Raw genomic sequence first — 20000 nt, forward strand, 5'->3', positions numbered from 1 at the left:
GACCAGTAGGCGACCGTGGTGAATTACACACACACACACACACACACAAAAAAAAAAAAAAAAAAAAAAAAAAAAAGTGCTAACTTTGATTTGTTGTTCATGTATCTGTTTATAGTGTGGTAACCCACTGAACAGAAGCTTGCAACCCAGTTTTGGATCCTGACCCTAATTTTGAAAAATCCTGATCTACTGTTCCTTTACCTTAGTTTCAAACACTAAATAATTAACTACATACTATGTTAACCAGTGATGGCATATCATATATTGCATTATACTCTAAGAATAATTGGAGTGTTCACTTTAATCTTTACTTAATCTTAAATATGCCTTACTTTTCTTAAGAAGCTTCTCACTGTCCTCAACAGTAATCAAACCACTAAGATGATATGCAATACATCCTTTTAATGATTTCTATCCATCTCTTCACATGCTGAACCAAGATCTATGACTGGTAGAAAGTTATAATTGTCTTCATATTTTTAGAAATCACTTTATAATTAGTAGACATTTAATCAACACATCATCTAGAAATCTCACTGTAGAAATGAAAACACAGAGGAGCTTCCCAATCCTCTCCCTATGTCTCTTTCAGCTGCCTTAAAAATGCACAGAAAATACAGCATCAGTGATTTTTTTAAATTTGGCATTCAGTCTTTCCTCTAGAATGGACTCACCGTTGTACCTGAAGAGATGGTTTCACAGCTTGGCACACATCAATGATCTCAAAACCAATATTCTCTCCTTCTCGATCACAATCTGTCCAGATGATAAGCTTGGATGCAGACCTTGCCTCTCGCTCCAACGTGCGCTGTTAGAAAGTTTATGATCATTGGGGTTATGTGGTAGGAGCAGCAAGTTGGGATGCTCTTTGATGTTGGAATCCTCACTCTTACATCCAATTTCTCTCTGGATCTCTTTGTTCTCAAAAACATCATGGAACAAACTTTGGTGAGACAAAAAATATAACAAACAAATAAATAAATAAATAAATAAATAAACAGATGAGCTAAGAGCTCACTCAGTGAAGGAGATAAGTTATTACAATTATTGTTTATTCATCTACATCAACCTGCATTCACACATCAGGCTAAGAGCAATTTACAACAGGCATGCTCTTGATATCTCTGTGTCATCCCTTTTAGTCACCTTTTACAATAAGATGAGGGTATGATGGTAGCTTCTTCCAACACAAGTGAGTGGTCAGGCTGTACCCATACCATGGAAATATTTACTGTACATAATTATCTATATACTATGAAGAATGGGAAGAAAAGAAAAGAAAAAAAAAAGAAAAGAAAAGAAAAGAAAAGAAAAGAAAAATTATAAGAACAAGAGTGATCACCTTGATGGGTTCTGAGTCTGCTGGGCAAACTTTGAACACTGGGGCACTGAAGAGGTCCAGGGGGCTGCACCCTTCCCACTTCTTATATGCACCAGAGAATGCATAGTTCAACAAGTGGCCACTGACAGAGGTCATCACCATTTTCACATTGTTTCCATTTAAGTTGTGGTCAAATTCATAAATCTTGTTGTATTTGCTGAACCCCTCACGCTACAACAGAAATGTATGGAAGTTCAATAAAAATTATACAGAAAAATTATCATTCCGCTTTCATTCTTTTGTATAAAAGTAATTTTTTTTACTAGACCTTTTCATACATAAAACAAATGTAGTAAAGTGAAATCTTGGTTGTCAAACTGAATTTGTTCTTGAATGCTATTCAAAACCTAAAATGTCTGAAAATGAAACTATTTTCCCTATAGGAATCAATGTAAAATGGATTAATCCATTTGCAGACACTCATCTGTCCTATCTTAGTGCCCTATGACAGACACTAACTCTGCTAAGATGGCTGCTTCACATTATTCTGGCTCACAAATTATTTATCCAGAAAGTATGTACTGAGTGAATCTATTATTGTGAAACTCATTAGAAAATAATCATTGCTTAGACTATGCAGGTATTCTTTGTCACCAATCTAGTGAGAAAAGACTTACATAGTGATAGAGAGGAACCTTTCAAAATTTAAGTGATCATAACAATTAAACATCTTGTTACTAGAAAAACCTACTAAGAAAATGCAGTTGTGCAGTAGTAACACAATTATTTTGACAGGAGTATATACATTTAATATCTAATCATCTTGTTTCATTTTCCTAAGATGCAATCAGATCATTATAGATAAAACTGATAAAAAAAATTTCCCATAACAAAAAAGACTTACATATAGTTTCACACAATTAAACATCTTGTTAGCTTCTATCACTGATCTTGTTAGGTTTCATTAGTGCATAGTAAAATAAAACTGATGGGATTATCTTATCACACACAGAGCTTCTATCACTGATCTTGTTAGGATTAGTGATAGTAAAAAATGTGGGATTATCTTATCAGAGGAAATTAAGAAACAGTAATAGTTTCCTTACTCGCGTGAGGTGTCCACGGGACAAGATCTCAGCAATGTTCTTGGCTGCATCATTCTTTTCAGCCACATTGAGGACACGTACCATCTTTCGGGTCTTGGGTGGCACATCACAGAAGCCACGTAATGGCAAGTTGGGAAAGGTAGAAGTCAATCCATAACACAATACCCTGATACAAGTAAAACAAATCACTAATTCAGAAACTATAAAAAAAATCTCCAGCACTACCACCCTAATCATCAGCACTATCATCCTAATACCTAGCACCACAATGCATAAATTATAACTAAGAGGAAGTTAAATATAGATAATACAGGAATATTTCCATAAAGAGGCAGCTGAATGTTCATAATTGCAACTAAAGTCTGGCAACAAGGTGTTAACTAGAAGAATGAGTGGAAAGACTTTATCATTGCTATAAGTATTATAAGGATCAAGGACAGAGATACCAAAAAAGCTACTAGTTATTAGAAGGAAAATGGACTAAAGTAAAGTACAGAGATGAAGGAGTATTTCACTTTGTGAATCACATTTTCCTCTTTGAAAAATCAATGAAACACAGGCTAAGGATTTCTTATCTAAGGTAAGAGCATGTTTGCAGAATCTGTACCAGTGTACCTGAGACAATTACCTCTGTAATATCCTGGATGCAGACAGAAAGGCTTCTGATAAAAGAGCATGAGTCATTCCATGTGAAACAGCAGTATCATTCCTTTATGTTCTTCCATAAGATTTCATGAAATCTGAAGGCAGTTCTGTAGCAATAAAATTAATACATAAGAATAAGATGAAACAAATATACATATTTAGAATATCAATTAGAAATCTGGAATAAAGATTATAAGCAACAAATATTACCAGCCTCCAAAATATCAGTAAATCAATCATTCAACTCAACCTCTATCCTATAGTACCTGACCTTATCAACAAAATGGATCAAATGAAGGCAAACCTTTCTTTTCATAATTACTTTCCAATTAAACCTATCATTACTTCATCCCTCTTATATCATCCACTCTTCATACTATTATTTGCAGTCCTCACATTAACCTAATGTCTGACATGTATCATCAACAATCTCATCTGGTCTACTCATCTGCCACGCCAACTATGTCCACTTGGCAGTACTTGACATGCCAGGATGGTAAGTAATAGTTTATGAGTAGATGCAACATAAATAACTATTTGAACTATTATTGAAAGGTTGTAGGACATTACTGAAAACGCTAAAAGGTATCAGAATACGGAATAGTGAGATTACAGTCTGAATACAGCACATTGCAATCAATTGGCTGAGAAGCACATTACATGAATAATAATAATCAAACAATTACGACCAACTACAAATCATTAGGCTTGGTGTGAATGTTAAAGTGTCAAATTCACCAAGAGATAAAAATGGGGAAAGACATCAGTCTAACATTAAATAATAATGAATGCATCAATGATTTTATTTTGATGCCTAGAACAGGAAATGAGCATTCCTCACCGTTGGAAAAAATTCCCCAGATGTAGGTACGGAATTTCCCCCTGTATGCAGATATTTTCGTGTTCCACTCATATAAAGCCATTAATGCATTCTTACTATACCTGACCCTTAATTAAATCAAACCTAACTTAGGCACTACCATAGTATAAACATCCCTTCACCTGTGTGGGTTTGGGGTTGCCCTGGTTGAGATCTGGCAACCACTGCCAACCCCCAACCGCGCCAGCTGAGAAGTAGATGATGGGATATCTACGCTATGGTAGTGCCCTTACTTAATGTAAGGATTTTCGTGTTCTATGCAAAACTTATTTATTAGCACTGACACTATGTGAGTAGTTTGTATAGAAGAAAAGTGTCTTAGAAAAATCTCTACTTTTCAGTTGTGGACTCCCTTTTCGTATCAAGATCTTTTTTTTTTTGTTGCCAAGGGCAACAAAATGTTAGGAAAAAAAGAGGCCCACTGGAACTGCAGGTTCCCTAAAAGGTCCGAAAGAGTCGTCCAAAAGCCAGGGACAAATGTCTTGACACCTCTGTCTTAAAAGAAGTTAAGTCGTAGGAAGATGGAAATACAGAAGCAGGCAGGGAGTTCCAGAGTTTACCAGTGAAAGGTATGAATGATTGAGAGTACTGGTTAACTCTTGAATTAGAAGGTTGGACAGAATAGGGGTGAGAGGAAGAAGAAAGCCTTGCGCAGCGAGGCCGCAGGAGGAGGGGAGGCATGCAGTTAGCAAGATCAGAAGAGCAGTTAGCATGGAAATAGCGATAAAAGGTAGAAAGAGATGCAACATTTCGGTGGTGTGACTGCTTTCTCCAATAATACCAAAAAAGAAGAAATAGAGACTAGTACAAGAAAAAAGAAAAAAAAAACATCCCCAGACCAATTTAAAACACACCAAAATCTAAATGAAAATTTGGTATTACTCCAGAGTTTCACCACAATCAGCTACGTGTTTTTTACCCACCTCAAGAGATAGAGCTCCTCATTACGAGTAATTTGAACCCCTTATATACTAGGTGCAGTTTAGGTTTAGTTAGCTTAGGTTAGATTAATTAAATAAGGTTCTTTTCTGGACGAAACAAATTTTTTTCTGGTAGATTTCGGCTTGTTTTTAATTTATTTATCAGTTGTTGTTTTTTATGCAAATCATAATATGTTTCGGGGCTGTAAAAAAAAAAAGAAAAAAAATCGTTGATTTGCGCCAAAAACAAGTGGTATTTTAATTAAAAGCAGCCAAAATCTACCAGAAAAAATTTGTTTCGTCCAGAAAGGACAAGGTGGTGAAACTCTGGAGGTTTACCGAAAATTTCAATTATGTACATGTACTCCCACAGTGAGACGAGCCGAGTATGGACCGCGTGAAGGTCCATACTCGGCCCTACTTCGCCACTCGTCAACACCCACACACCACAGGACATTCATACTCGTTACTCAAACCCCTACCACCTCTGAGAAAATCATGAACACGTACCTCATCCATGCCCATGAGTGATCGTAAAGAATTATGAAACACACCAGTGGCACTGAGCACCCTTTACTTCCCGCCAGGTTTGTTATTGTGCAGAGACAACAGGGTTAAAATTATAAGATATCAACATATTTACAAATGGAATAATAAACAATAATTTTGTGTTCATCCTATTTATAAAAATATTGTTGTAGTATAAAGTGCTGGATTTTTTTTATATGTGTTTGAAAGTATAACATTATAATTATAGCCACTATTTAATCTGTCGGATAAAAAATACCTATTATGTGATTTTTGTTCATGATAAAAAGGAAATATCATTTGCAGTGACATACATTGTTACATAGTATTTTGATACTGTAAAGTCATAGAGCTTGTAAATGACATCCCAAAATTATATTCTGGTCAATTTGAAGTGTCAATTGGATTTGATTTTCGTCCACATGTAAGACAGCCTTACAGTAAGTTGAATAATTTACGATTTGTAGAGTTTACACACACACACACACACACACACACACACACACACACACACGGTAGCTCAGTGGTTAGAGCGCTGGCTTCACAAACCAGAGGACCGGGGTTCGATTCCCCGGCCGTGTAGCCCCTGTTCACCTAGCAGTGAGTAGGTACGGGATGTAAATCGAGGAGTTATGACCTTGTTGTCCCGGTGTGTGGTGTGTGGTGTATGCCTGGTCTCAGGCTTATCCGAAGATCGGAAATAATGAGCTCTGAGCTCGTTCCGTAGGGTAACGTCTGGCTGTCTCGTCAGAGACTGCACCAGATCAAACAGTGACACACACACACATATATATATATATATATATATATATATATATATATATATATATATATATATATATATATATATATATATATATATATATATATATATATATATATATATATATATATATATATATATATATATATATATATATATATATATATATATATATATATATATATATATATATATATATATATATATATATATATATATATATATATATATATGACATTCCTCTTTTGAGACACTTCCAGTCGTAAGAGAAAAATACATAGTAGAGATTTTTACCAGTGACAAAAATGCAAAGTGAAGGTACTGGCTAACTCTTTATTTACCAAGATGGACAGAATAAGAGTGGGAATGAATGTAAAACAGTCATTCTTAAACTTTATTGGTTGACAACGCACTCAAGGTAGATACAATATATGTACCTACATACAATGTGAAGTAATGGCATCTAGTGATTTCCGGATCAGTATAGGAAACTTAAAAGATTTATTATAAAATACAACAGGTGCAAGTGTGTAAAGGCTGTGTTTAGCAATTTATTACCAATAGTTTATTTCTTTTAAATATATTTCAGGTGTTATTCGTTGCTACTATATGACCCTAAAAAGTTTTTCAATCACTGCATGCGACAAAAGTTTTACACACACACACACACACACACACACACACACACACACACACACACTTCTGTAAAATAAGTAAGTGATCTTTGTTAACAATGTGATATATCCACTGCTGCCTACTTGTCCACCATCTCCTCAAAAGAGTGGCTTCATGTTCAAAACAATTAAATATGCAACCTTAGAAGAAAGATCTCAGCAATTTTGTCTATTTGAGCTATCCTGATCCCGAGACGTTGTTAGATATGAGGTTATTGTTCCAAGGAATGTGCAAACTATGCACCATCCTTGATCCACCCTTGAGGGGCCAGAGTTTAGGACCAGTATGATAAAGTAGCTACTTGTCTCGTCAGAATACTCAATTTCATTGTGAACGGCCATCTTCCATAAAGCTATGACATAAATAACACCAGGTTTGAAATGGATTCTCTATAACAAATTTCGTGAGGAATGTACCAGTTCTTGTTCTTCAGTATTTACAAAACTACACTTGTGTTGTTACACATGGATTTCATCTAAAAATAATACAGATATAAAAGGCATCCTTTCCGGAAGCAGACATGCTTTCAGCTATAAAAGAGTTATATAATCTTGCATACTTATAAAACTATACTCGTGCTTATGTAAGTTTTCATATTCCCACAATACATAGAGAAAAATGCCTAAACAAAAAACGAAAAACAAAAAAAAAAAAAGCTTTCGTCGTCCTTTTATAACTTTTTAAATGTATCCTTGTTACTTAATTTTGTGTCTGTAGTTTGTATTTCGTCAAAGGTGGGAATTTTGTTGGTGAAAAAAAAAATTATTTCAGCAACTAAGGAAAGAAGTACATCACAAACATTTTTACTTATAGTATAGAAGACTATTAAAACCTCCCTGCAAATGCTTTTATTCATTGGTCTCAAATGCAGATGTTTCATCAACCATAGCAGCAGTAGAAGCAGCAGCAGCAGCAGCAGCTGTACGCTGTCCACGTCTGATCTTTTTACTTGATTCTTCCTGAGTTCGGTGCTCCACCATGTGGTTCCTTAGCGCATTTTTAAACCGAAATTTACAACAGCACTTTGTGCAACTGTAACGCTTTTCCTGGAGGTGTACTTTCATGTGCCTGATAAGTGAGCTTTTGACCCTGTACTTTTTGTCACACATTCTGCACTGCACGGGCCGCTCATCGGTGTGGATCAGCATGTGGGACTGGAGATGAGACTTGCGGGTAAAACTGTTGCCACACTGGGGACACGTGAAAGGCCGTTCATTAAGATGAGTAGCCTCATGTTTCTTACAAGACCCTCTATGAGTGAATACCTTCCCACAATGGCGACACTTAAAGGGTCTCTGTCCTGTGTGTATGTGCATGTGATCTTTGAGCGATCTCATATATGCAAATTCCTTCCCACACTGAGAACATGAAATAGGGCGCTTGTCTGAGGTATGCGAAACCATGTGGCTTGGGAGGAACTTCTCTTGACATAGTTTCTTCCCACAAATGGAGCAAATGACAGGGCCACCACTGGAGTCACGCCTAGGCTTGAAATGATCCATCAATTCTTCCTGAGTCCTGAACTTGCCGCCACACAGGAGCACTCCAGCGACGCCTCCTTTGGATGCTGGAGGCTCATGTGGTTGGAGAGTCCGCACTTCTTGGTGAACTGTTTCCAGCAGAAGGAGCAGGTGTGGGGTTTTTCACCTGTGTGGGTCTGGATGTGCCGCTGCAGGTGGTTCAGTCTGGCAAACACTTTGTGGCATATGTAACACTCGTATGGTTTCTCTCCAGAGTGGATACACATATGTGTTGTGAGATTGCTCTTCTGTCTGAATTTCTTACCACAGATGGAACACCAGTATGGTTTCTGCCCTGAGTGAATCAGCATGTGAGGTCGCAGGGATGTGTTGTATGCAAAGGAATGGCTGCAGATGTTACAGTTATATACCTTTTGAACATGTGCGTCCTTATACCTCTTGTTATTACATGAACAAGGACAGCATATATGATTATTCTTATTTCTGGCATTTCCTGGGATGTTTTTTCCTCCTCTATGTGCTGCATATCTGCCTTCATTGCTTGCCATTAGGAACTTCTTGGCAAGTAAATGATGCCTCTCTCACAATGATATCCCCAAACACCAACAACAAAAACTTCTTTAGTGTTGGTAGATGCCTTTATGGTGAAGCCACGTGGCCTATATCACCACCAAGGAGTCAATGGAGGGGGTGTTTGTGTGTCTGTAACAGATACATGTTGTTATTTCCTTCTGAAATATACTAGTCTATGAAAATACTTATTTATTTACTATTTCTATAAGGCTTATGTATTTACTTGTACTTGCGGAACTCTATAATATTTTCATCTACAAGCGAATCAGTTATACATAATTAGAAATATTGCTAACAATTCGAGGAGTGTTAGAGTTCCCTTAATATATATTGTTTTGAACAAATTACAGAACAAAAATATTTGTATTACTGTTCGTGTCCCGCAGCGGTCAGCCAACACACACACACACACACACCAGCAGGCGACCAAGGTGAATTACACACACACACACACACACACACACACACACACACACACACACACGCACACACACAGCATAGTGTGGTGGTTAGCACGCTCGGCTCACAACCGAGAGGGTCCGAATTCGAGTCCCGGAAAGCGGCGAGGCAAATGGGCAAGCCTCTTAATGTTCACCTAGCAGTAAATAGGTACGGGATGTAACTCGAGGGGTTGTGGCCTCGCTTTCCCGGTGTGTGGAGTGTGTTGTGGTCTCAGTCCTACCCAAAGATCGGTCAATGAGCTCTGAGCTCACTCCGTAATGGGGAAGACTGGCTGGGTGACCAGCAGACGATCGTGGTGAATTACACAGAAGGACGAGGGAAAATAAAGGTAAGCTGCAATTAATTTTTAAGCCCTTCAATACTGAGGCGCATTTTTACCATGCTTTTTTTGGGTGTGATTAGACGACTATATATGTATTAGGAGGGGTCTATGGAGATAAAAAAAAAAAAAAAATCATGGCTTTACTATTTTAATCTCAACATAAGTTTCTGAAACTATACAAAATCATAAAAAATCACTAGAATGAATATGAAACACGGCATGGTACTGAAGGGGTTAATCAGGTTTGGCTATGAACAAAGGAGAAGGAAAAAAGGGGGCAAAATAACTGGTAGTATATTTCAAGGTAGCCTATGAAGAGAAAAGAAGACAAAACAATGCTTAGAGTAAAACTGAGTTGAGGATGTGTCAGATTTATCGAACCTACAGGGACAGCCACGTGTGGAAAAAGGAACTGCAACGTGTAGGTTTGATGGCTTCTTGTAGCTTGCCTTATTTTCTTTTGTTCTTGTGTTTTAAAGTTACTGTGAAAAAGAACACACCTGACACAACCGTCTACAGTGTGCGGAAGTATATCAGGAAAACACTACGCTACATTGACAAGTTTTACTCTCACCTGCCTTTAGTTAAGAACTATAGTTAGGATAGCCTCACAGACAGCAATAGCCTATCCCAGACGACAAAATCATTTCATATCCATATTAATATCTTCGTTGTAAATAAATGCAAACTCAGCTAATGGAAATATGCAACTCACCTCGTTAAGTTACCCTAAAATATAATATCGAAAAAAGCTGCAGATTCGCTCCTGTGTCTTGCAGTAAATCACACACAACATTCGAAGGACTGATTGTGTTCGGACGCCACAGCAACACCTAACAGTGCTGCACATTATGATTACAATTCAAATAAAGTAAACATAAACAATAAAAAAGACGCAAAATCTAAAACAAACAGAAATACAACGTAATGAAGAATACACACAATCTATGAACAGCGCACATCTGAGTCAAATGAGATATTTACTTAACTCAAAGGTTTTAGTTCTTTGACTTATTTGTTTGGTTGTAAGATTTTCTTTATACATAACTATCTATTAACCTACACTTTCTTTTTACATGTCATCTTTATTCAAGTTGATTTATTATTTTCTTTCAGTATCTTTGTTGTGTTTTGTTTACGTCGCCACTCAACTGGTCCGTCACTTTTCTCTGGCCCTCGCTTAATAATCAGCAATGCCTGTTCATCTTGCGTGTGTTGCACATGTCGTCATCAGACATGTGAGTGTTGATGACTTGTGGTGTCACGACGCAGAAGTTAACGCAATCTGCAAGCGTCAATACTCAAGCTATTGGTCTAAAGTTTGATGTAACGTATTGTGTGTAATGTGTAGTGATGCACATATAACCACTTAATGAGTTTTACATTGCTAGTGGATGGACTGTGAACTTCAATGTTGTACTACTATATGGCTTCCTCTCAAGCTGAGAGAGAGAGAGAGAGAGAGAGAGATTTATTGAAAGAACCATTGGACATTAGTGAAATTGAAAAATAGATCAGTGAAAATAGTGTTAAAAATATCGAAATTAAGAAATGTTTGAAACGTTTATTTACACTTACCAGTAAAAAAGAAGAAGAAAAAAAAAGATACTGCAATGAGGAGTGTATTCGTGGGCCAGGAAACATCTTTGGCATTATCATCCCTTGAGCTAGCCATGACAGGTAAGATTATCATATGGCCAATGTTTATGCATCACTTGAATTAATTTCCTCACCTGAAACAATTGACATTCAGCAGGGTGATTATTGAGGTACCGTATTGATTTATCTAGGAATAAAAATCAACCTCATGGAGCCTCGAGAAGTGTTAGAATAATGTTTGGCATGAGAGAGAGAGAGAGAGAGAGAGAGAGAGAGAGTTAACATTATGGAATAGAGTACAGACCAAAATTGAAGGCATCTTGAACATAATTGAAAGAAAAATGGACATGGACAGAGTATTCATATGCAGAACAGAAATGACAATACATATATTGGAAAATTAGACCAGCAAAATGGCTATCCAGATACTTATAACAGAAACGAGGCAAACACCAAGCTAGATGGAATGATATTTAGTTTGAAGTGCTCTGAAGTAGACAGTTAACCTATTGAAATACAAGAAAAATATATATACCTTTGTCCTGCAATAGAGTTAAGAATATTATTGATAAATATAATAAATGGTAGTTTACCGAAAAAGAATAATTATTATGTTAGTTACTGTTAAAATATGGAAGTTTTCTTTTATAGATATTATAAAGAAAATGTGTTTTATTAGTCCTCTATGGTCGTGAGTTTGTGTGCAGAGGGAGGTAAGTTTAAGGGAATTTATAGTAACTAACATTGTTTTATTTTGTGTTTCTTGATGATGCTAGCAGTGCGATCGTTTTAGTCACTCGTACCACTGTCGCCATGTGCCACTGCTGTCACTCTTGTCTGCTGTCACTGCTGTCATTCATATCACTCATCAAAGCTGTGGCGTAAGTGTTTTAGAACATAGTCCTCTTTCGTACTCTTCGGTCACGTAATTGATATTTTCATGTACATATTCCCGCTGCGATGATGAAGTCCTCCAATTAACTTTTTCACCTTATGATTACGTGCAATGACCTCCTGCACGCAGCTCAAGGTTTAGCCTCTTGTAGCGTGGACCCCTCTTGTAAATGTGACCAGTGATCATTCCTTGCGTCCTTTTTCATCAGCTTCATAGTCCTCATATGCATCCCCACTCCTCACTCTTCCTCTCCATCCGCGTCGCTGTCCTTACTCTCCGTCTTACCTATGCATGTTGTGCTCGAATTCATCTGCCCTCATTTTCATCTTTCCACCTTTGACGTTGGAAGTATGTAAGTGATATTGCGTATTATACGTCGAGTTTATTGATCATTCCTCGTAATTGTGCAGGATTCTGGATATCTAGAACATAGCACAGAGGTACTTCACTCTTCATATTTATTAGATTAGAATATTTTGTTCTCGTCACTTTAAGTCCTCTTCGGTTCTCTAACGCCTTCATCAATTTTTATCATGGTCAACACTAGTTCTAAAGTTTTCTAAAAGGTGTAAGGATCCCGATCATCTTAGTCACCTCTGTCTTGGATTGCATCTGTGGATGTCATATATATATATATATATATATATATATATATATATATATATATATATATATATATATATATATATATATATATATATATATATATATATATATATATATATATATATATAATAACAAAACCTGATAAGTGTGAGATGTAGGATTTTGTCTATAAGTCCTATGTATTTTTTTTTATTATTATTAATTGTGTGTTCCTTGAAATTTCCAGTAATTTTTTTTCATACTACCATCAATTTCCTTCTTAGGAGAGTACGCACAATACAGTACTCTTTAAAGAGATCTGTGGAGTTAATACCGACTTCATCCGTGCTTGTTGGACTCTAAGACTTCTATTTTTTCCAATATAATTTAATTTGATATCAAGAGGTATTCGTGCCTCACTCAGTCATTCACCACACACACGTATGTATGTTATATGTGTGTGTGTGTGTGTGTATGTGTGTGTGTGTGTGTGTGTGTGTGTGTGTGTGTGTGTGTGTGTGTGTGTGTGTGTGTGTGTGTGTTCCGCGTGTGGGGTGGGGCAGGACCTTGCTAGGATCGCGGAAGTCTTCAAGGTGATCTGCGGTGCCCAAATGTTGGCTGACCCGCCCTCCTTCTCCTTTCTCTCCTCCACCCTTACCTTCCTCCTCCCATCTCTCTCTCTCTCTCTCTCTCTCTCTCTCTCTCTCTCTCTCTCTCTCTCTCTCTCTCTCTCTCTCTCTCTCATATAGTCTTCATTTGTATATAGTTTTATATATTCCTAACACACACACACACACACACACACACACACACACACACACACACACACACACACACACGGTAAAGTGCATCAGTATTTCTGTGAACATATGGTACGTACTAGCTATATTCTATGCATGGTATAATCTATGATATAATTTATGCGTAATATGTTGATAAAAAAAAAAAAAAGTAAGTTATCAGATTACTGTTAGTCACTTTGGCAATGAAGTCGACCATAATAAGCTCAATTGAAATAACGTGCTGTACTTAGATCCTTTATTGATTGGTCGAACTGTTTCTGGAAAAAAAAAGATCCTTCAAAGATTGGTCGACTAACTTCAAACATAAACAAATCCTTCCTATGCTGGTCTTACAAACCTTAAACACACGCAAATCTTTCAAGGATTGGTCGATTTACTTTTAAACGCCACCAGATTCTTCGCAGATTAGTCAAATTAACTCGAGACACAATCAGATCATTCACATGTTGGTCGAATTATCTTTTAAACGCAACGAAATCTGTCAGATTGGTCGGAATACCTTTATACACTATCAGATCCTTCATAAGTTGATTGAACTATCGCTAAACACATCCAGATTCTTCATAGTTTGGTTGAATTATCTTTATATATGATGCCCCTAATGATGATTCTGGTAAAACGTTAAAAGATATGCAGGAAGGAAGACTGTGAGAATAACGGAAGAGTGTATCACAAAATCGAGGGTGTACGGCCGTTTCTCTGTTTTGGGATTATTTGGTAACGACTGAGTTATGATTTTGTTTTGTGAGGTTAGGTTAAGTTAGATTTGATTACATTAATAAGGTTAGGTTAGGTCCTGCGATGTAATGTCCATAACTGGGTTACATACCACTCTTTGATGTCCAGTTCACCCTACCTGGGATACCGCTTGTTGAGAATGCCACCGCAAAATGCAATATACCGTTATCTTTGGCTTGTATGGGAATGTTTTTTATTCAGTGCATGCAACGTTGAATTCATGGCGTGAACTAGAAATAAATCAATATATCACCAGACTCATTGAGAATTCGGATGCAGACAATAACAATGAAAACTGAATAAAAAATGATAAAAAAATCACATGAACATCAGGAAGTGTATGAGGCAGGGGGAGACTAACATACCAGAATGACTCACAGCATAGTGTTAGTATTTACGAAAAGCTTGAGGGGGAGACACAGGAGTATACACTAACTGAGAGTACTTAGGGTATATTATTTAAGATTTTAGCCATGACCTTGGTCTCTGACTGCAGACTTCGGTGGGAATATATTAGAATGAAGAGGTGAGGAAAAAAAAAGAAAAGTTAAACAGTGATGTACATACACAAAACAATAACATCGAAACTAAGGACATAAGATAGAAACAAATTAAATGATACGTATATGTAATAAGTTGCCCAAAGAACTCCATCAAATTGTTACCACACACAGGTGATAACAAGATAGGAAACTCGGTGGTTTGGCACAAGGGAATATTGGGCGCCTGTTGTTATGCTTTGAAAATTGAAGTAGGTACGTTATGTGGTACTTAAGGTGTCTTCAGGAGGGTGGAGGGGCGAGCGGCGATGTTGCTTGTTAACTATGCTGTTGCTGTTGCTGTCATATGGTTTTCTTCTTTGCCTTACCTGCCTCGTAAAAATATAATTCTCTCTCTCTCTCTCTCTCTCTCTCTCTCTCTCTCTCTCTCTCTCTCTCTCTCTCTCAGTTCGTACATTATAAAATCCACGTGTTGTCTCGGCCTCACAACAATAAAGAATGGTAAAGTTGTTGGATAGACACTCCTCTGAGCTGCCACAGGTGAAGAGAAAGAAACTGCAGTGACGGTTTGAAGATTCGTCCTAATAGCAACTCTTTTCTGTAACTATCTAACACTTTCTTTCCTTCACGCTGCACATTGTTTTCCTGGACAATGTGTATGTCTAACATTGGCAGTTATTACTTATTACTCTGCTCTTTTTATATGTTTCAGTTTCTGTCTCATTTTGTTTGGTGTCTTTATGTACACAGTTAAGATTTGATCGTCATTCTGTTATTAAATATATTTGTGGTGCATTTGCTCATCCACTGATCATCATTATGAAATTCTCCTGCTGTTCAAATTCCTCTGTGTGTCTCATCTAGTCTATTTTCCCTTTGTATAAATCTCTAATCAGAGGAAATGTTGTATTAAATCATTTTTGTTGTCATCTTCGTATACTGGCCAATCTGGTGAACAAACCTTCACCTTTGCCATCCTGGGTGACCTGTAGCTGATGCAACACCCTACCTGTATTCTTGACCACCTTGGAGACACACACAGCATTCTTGACCTTTCACTAGCATCTAACCCTTGAGTTTATCCTGTTAGATATTTCTCTCGTATATATGAGCTCCTTTGGTCGTCATCACATTTTCTCGCCGTGCTGCTCCTGGACTTAGCATAGTGGAAATACTCGTACTGTACCATTGTAGCTCTTCCAAGTGGAAAAATCTTAGGCTTTATAGGAATAATGTTCTGATAGCCCATAGAATCTCATCCGCTTCCGTGAGTTCTGTGCTGGGATGTGTGCCCGCAGCACAATGAAAAGGATTGTCTCTGTCAGACAGTCAAGACATGCGTGAATTTCAGTTTGTTGTTTTGTTAATTTATCTATTTTCTTAACGTTTGTGTAGATTCCGCAAAGCAAAGAGAAGTTCCACGGTGATCAGAGAAATAGTGCAGGGTGACGCAGACGTCTTGTTCTCTTAGGTGGCACACGAGTGGCTGGGTATCCAGCCTTTATCTTCTCTTGCACCTCATCGCTCGAGGACCTATCAATAAGAATTCCGTCATGCTTCAATATAAGTCTTAAGATCGCAAGTCTGACATCCTGCCTGTATATCCGTCGCTTTAATGGAGAGTCATCCATGTCCTTTGCCTTCGAAGCCACACAATGTTGCCTCTCTTCTACATGAATTAAGTATCTTTGGTCTGGTCTTTGCTACAACTCTAAATTAGAAGTTCTATATCTCTTCTCCCGCCAGAATAGTTTCCAAGAAGATATGTGCCCATGTTATCTCCTCCAGTTCTTGATGCATCAGTAACTTACTGTTTATTATTATATTTAACGCTTTGCTAAGGCTCCTCTTCACTCTTTGAGCAAGTTTGAATTATTATTTTGAGAAATGACCTTTGTATGGTAGAAAAAATAGAAATGAGTGATCGAATACCTATAGGTGTTTCTTTAAAACTTATATATAGACTATTGGAAATAACATATAACTTGTAATTGATATCTTAAGTGATAGTATAGACGTGGATAAACCACAAGTTTAGGTTACTTTGGTCACTTCATGTACAGTGTGTGGTCAGTCACAATCAGCCATTGCCTTTTCCAAATGTTGCTGAGTGCAGAATCTGAAGGCGTGAGAAACAAATTTGTTCTTAAGAATCAGTGACTTTTTTCATCATTAAAAATGAACAGTTCCACTTGTAACTATTCATTAGATCATCACTATAGTAAAGTTATATTTTTGAGCATCTGACTTTTGGACTCTGCAATCAGCAATATTTAGAAAAAAAAAAAAAAAAATGGTGACAACTTAACCTGTCATCTCTTTCAGTATTTGCAATTACATACTCTTCGCTTTGCTCATTATCGTACTATCTCATCTGATATATATATATATATATATATATATATATATATATATATATATATATATATATATATATATATATATATATATAGTGTTTTCTGTCTGCCTCGTCAGCCACACACGCAGACGAAAAACCGACGCATCTGGTGCAGCCAGTTTGCAGACCCATTACCAAGCATACCTAACGATATAATATATTTTCTTTACGGAGGTAACAGAAGAACCTGTCTTGATTGAGGAAAATGACTAACATATTTTTTGTATAATTCAACATTCAAGAATTTTAAGGAAGAGATCAGAAAATAAGATAAAACAGACTCGTGTTATCCATTTATACTATAAACTTATTTTGCCTTATTCACTGCAGACGCATGTTCCATCTGATGAAGCATAGCATGCACGTTAAGATGCTGACGGTGTACAGTACATAAACTTTATGCCAAAAAAAAAAAAAAAGTGCACAATCCAGAATCCTCCGTGACATGCCTGCCCTTGCCATGCCTGCTGGCTGTTCCTGACCACACGCAACACAATAACTCTTAACTCATTGATGCAACTTCTGGTGCAGACAAATAATATGATTTTGAAAGATGACAGTAACAGCAAAATAAGTATTGATAATGACTTGAATGTGTACAGTTTAATTTCTGATCAATATAAAGTCACGAAGGGTTACTTAGAGTAGCAGATGTTGCACTGGCACTAACATTTATAGAGATAAGGAGACTGGCGTGTTTCCTGAACAACATTATTACTGTACCAACAAGCTGAGCAGAATTAAGTACATTTCCATAACTCTTCCTGATAACTGTGTGCTCATTTGATAATTTCAGCCGTGTGCGTGTAGCCTGGGCACTCCTTCGGCGTGTGGGGTGTGAACTTGTTCATTACTGTCGGCCTCTACGATTTCGTGTTAAGAACAGAACAAAAATCATCTCCGTCAGTTGCTTATGTTTTGCAAGGCAGTTCAGCAAAGTTCCTTGTCTCATCTTGCTTTTATTATTAAGCGGTTTTGTCTCTCATGAAGATATTTTTTCAAAGGCCTAAGAAGGAGGTAATAAATATTGTTCCGATGAAGCTTTCTTATATTGACGAATCAAAATCAAATACGAACTGAGTAATTAAAACATTCCAGAAAACTCGGACTGTCTCCAGAACAGCCTGTTGATGTAAGAAATCAGACAACGGAATAATTGGAAATACATCACTCATCACTTCTCTGTCTATCCATTGCTCAATAATTACCTATTCGAATTCTTGGAAACTTGAACTGGGCAAAGAACGAACATCCTCTGAATCTTAATTAATTCTAGGTAGATTCAATGATAAGTAAAGGTATGAGAGCACAGCAGAGTATTTTCATACAATCTATACTCTATAGTCTATACCCTCACCAGGAAAGATTCTAATGAAAAGACCATGAGTTGAATCAGATTGACTAGGGGCTTTTGTAACTCAAGTGCTGCTTTATCACACAATCTGTTTGCTGTGTCGCCATCAGCACGTCCTTCCCGGGGAGATAATAACCGAACCTTGGCTTGAAAATATTCGGGACCATAACTGCTAATGACTGGATCTATCGACACTCTCTCTCTCTCTCTCTCTCTCTCTCTCTCTCTCTCTCTCTCTTGACATTGTGATGTGGAACTTTTTTCTTCACTTTTTATTACGAATACACGAATAGAAAGATAGGATAGTAAAATACATTAGTAATAGTAATAGTAGTAATAGTAATAGTAGTAGTAATAGTAATAGTAGTAGGAGGAGGAGGAGGAGGAGTCTATATTAGGGTTTGTTTACTGGGGAAGTGTGCGGGGAAGAAAGGCAATTACGGGACGAGGTTATAAGATGAGATATTGTGTTATTCGATACTATGTTTTGGTTCGTGTGTTTATTTGTTCGTCTATCTGTCTGTCTGTCTGTTTGTTTGTTTGTTTGTTTGTTTGTTTCTTTCTTTTTTGGAGGACGATTATTATTTCATGGGAGATGTCTTTCTTTTGCTGTGTGTGTGTGTGTGTGTGTGTGTGTGTGTGTGTGTGTGTGTGTGTGTGTGTGTGTGTGTGTGTGTGTGTGTGTGTGTGTGTGTTAGAGAAGATGGAAGTCAGTTCATGGAAAGATTTCAGAGGCTAGATAAATTAAAGATGGTTTCTCTTCTGTCTTATTCACGGGAGGAAGATAGTGTCAAAAACAGCAAAGTGAGAAAAATTTTATGATCAACTTTAAAGAAAATAATCAAAACCTCTCAGATTAACGAAGACATTCATATTTATTCAGCTCCTTTGATGTTGTGGTTTCCTTGATACCTGATTACATTTCATGCTGTTATTTTTCCTTAAGATTGATCAATTTACCTGCTCTGGGTTTAGATTACTATTATTTCAAGTCCATCTCTTTTTTTTCTAGGAAGAGAACGAAAATAAAAACATTAGTGACAATAAAAAAAATTATGGTGTAATCAAAACTTTTAGTACAGCTTTGTCTCTTAGTGAAATCATTTAAATTTATCCGCACTAAGTAAAATGTCGTGTAATGAAAGATAAGCTTAAATAATAGTATTTCTTACCTCGAATATTGACAATACCTGCGCACTCTTTCCCTCCCTCCTTCCCAGATGAAACAAACAACACGGCCACTGATGAAACTTTGTGACACTGCTTCTGCTTCATGAGATACCACCACCACCACCACTTCTTACTGCACAAGGGAAGGGTCCGCTGGGGTCCACGTTTCAGTCAATGCATTGCCATACAGTAATGACTTCAATTGCATTTTCTGCTGGCTGCTATACTCTACCTGAGGCACATAACACGAGTGCGATGAGCTTGTGAGTGGTGCACAGAATA

The 20000-nt window shown here is 37.1% G+C and overlaps 4 protein-coding genes across 4 annotated transcripts in view; 1 reads left to right on the plus strand and 3 right to left on the minus strand.

The window, feature by feature from the left end:
- LOC123498170 (DNA topoisomerase 3-alpha-like) overlaps nucleotides 1-5477 on the minus strand; it is a 25951-nt gene extending 20474 nt beyond the window's left edge. Inside the window, exons 1-5 of the mRNA XM_045245337.1 lie at nucleotides 5383-5477; nucleotides 3056-3179; nucleotides 2428-2593; nucleotides 1343-1552; nucleotides 675-808 (exon numbers count right to left, since the gene is read on the minus strand). Coding sequence (XP_045101272.1) covers nucleotides 675-808; nucleotides 1343-1552; nucleotides 2428-2593; nucleotides 3056-3111 — 566 coding nt within the window. The 5' untranslated portion in view covers nucleotides 3112-3179; nucleotides 5383-5477. The remainder of the gene's footprint in view (nucleotides 1-674; nucleotides 809-1342; nucleotides 1553-2427; nucleotides 2594-3055; nucleotides 3180-5382) is intronic.
- Nucleotides 5478-7686: 2209 nt separating this feature from the next.
- LOC123498171 (oocyte zinc finger protein XlCOF26-like) lies at nucleotides 7687-8269 on the minus strand. Its single transcript, XM_045245338.1, has 2 exons — nucleotides 8198-8269; nucleotides 7687-8028 (listed from the first exon to the last, which is right to left on the minus strand). Exons 1-2 carry the CDS (start codon nucleotides 8267-8269, stop codon nucleotides 7687-7689), a joined length of 414 nt encoding a protein of 137 aa, XP_045101273.1.
- A 70-nt stretch (nucleotides 8270-8339) lies between these two features.
- Nucleotides 8340-16427, minus strand: LOC123498172 (zinc finger protein 568-like). The gene is made up of 3 exons (XM_045245339.1): nucleotides 16253-16427; nucleotides 10874-10961; nucleotides 8340-8706 (listed from the first exon to the last, which is right to left on the minus strand). Exons 1-3 carry the CDS (start codon nucleotides 16425-16427, stop codon nucleotides 8340-8342), a joined length of 630 nt encoding a protein of 209 aa, XP_045101274.1.
- LOC123520684 (protein expanded-like) overlaps nucleotides 11230-20000 on the plus strand; it is an 85121-nt gene continuing 76350 nt past the window's right edge. Inside the window, exon 1 of the mRNA XM_045283197.1 lies at nucleotides 11230-11356. The gene's annotated coding sequence lies outside the window, so the exon portion shown is untranslated. The remainder of the gene's footprint in view (nucleotides 11357-20000) is intronic.

This window comes from Portunus trituberculatus, chromosome 47 (genome assembly GCF_017591435.1).
Source record: "Portunus trituberculatus isolate SZX2019 chromosome 47, ASM1759143v1, whole genome shotgun sequence".
Taxonomy (NCBI): domain Eukaryota; kingdom Metazoa; phylum Arthropoda; class Malacostraca; order Decapoda; family Portunidae; genus Portunus; species Portunus trituberculatus.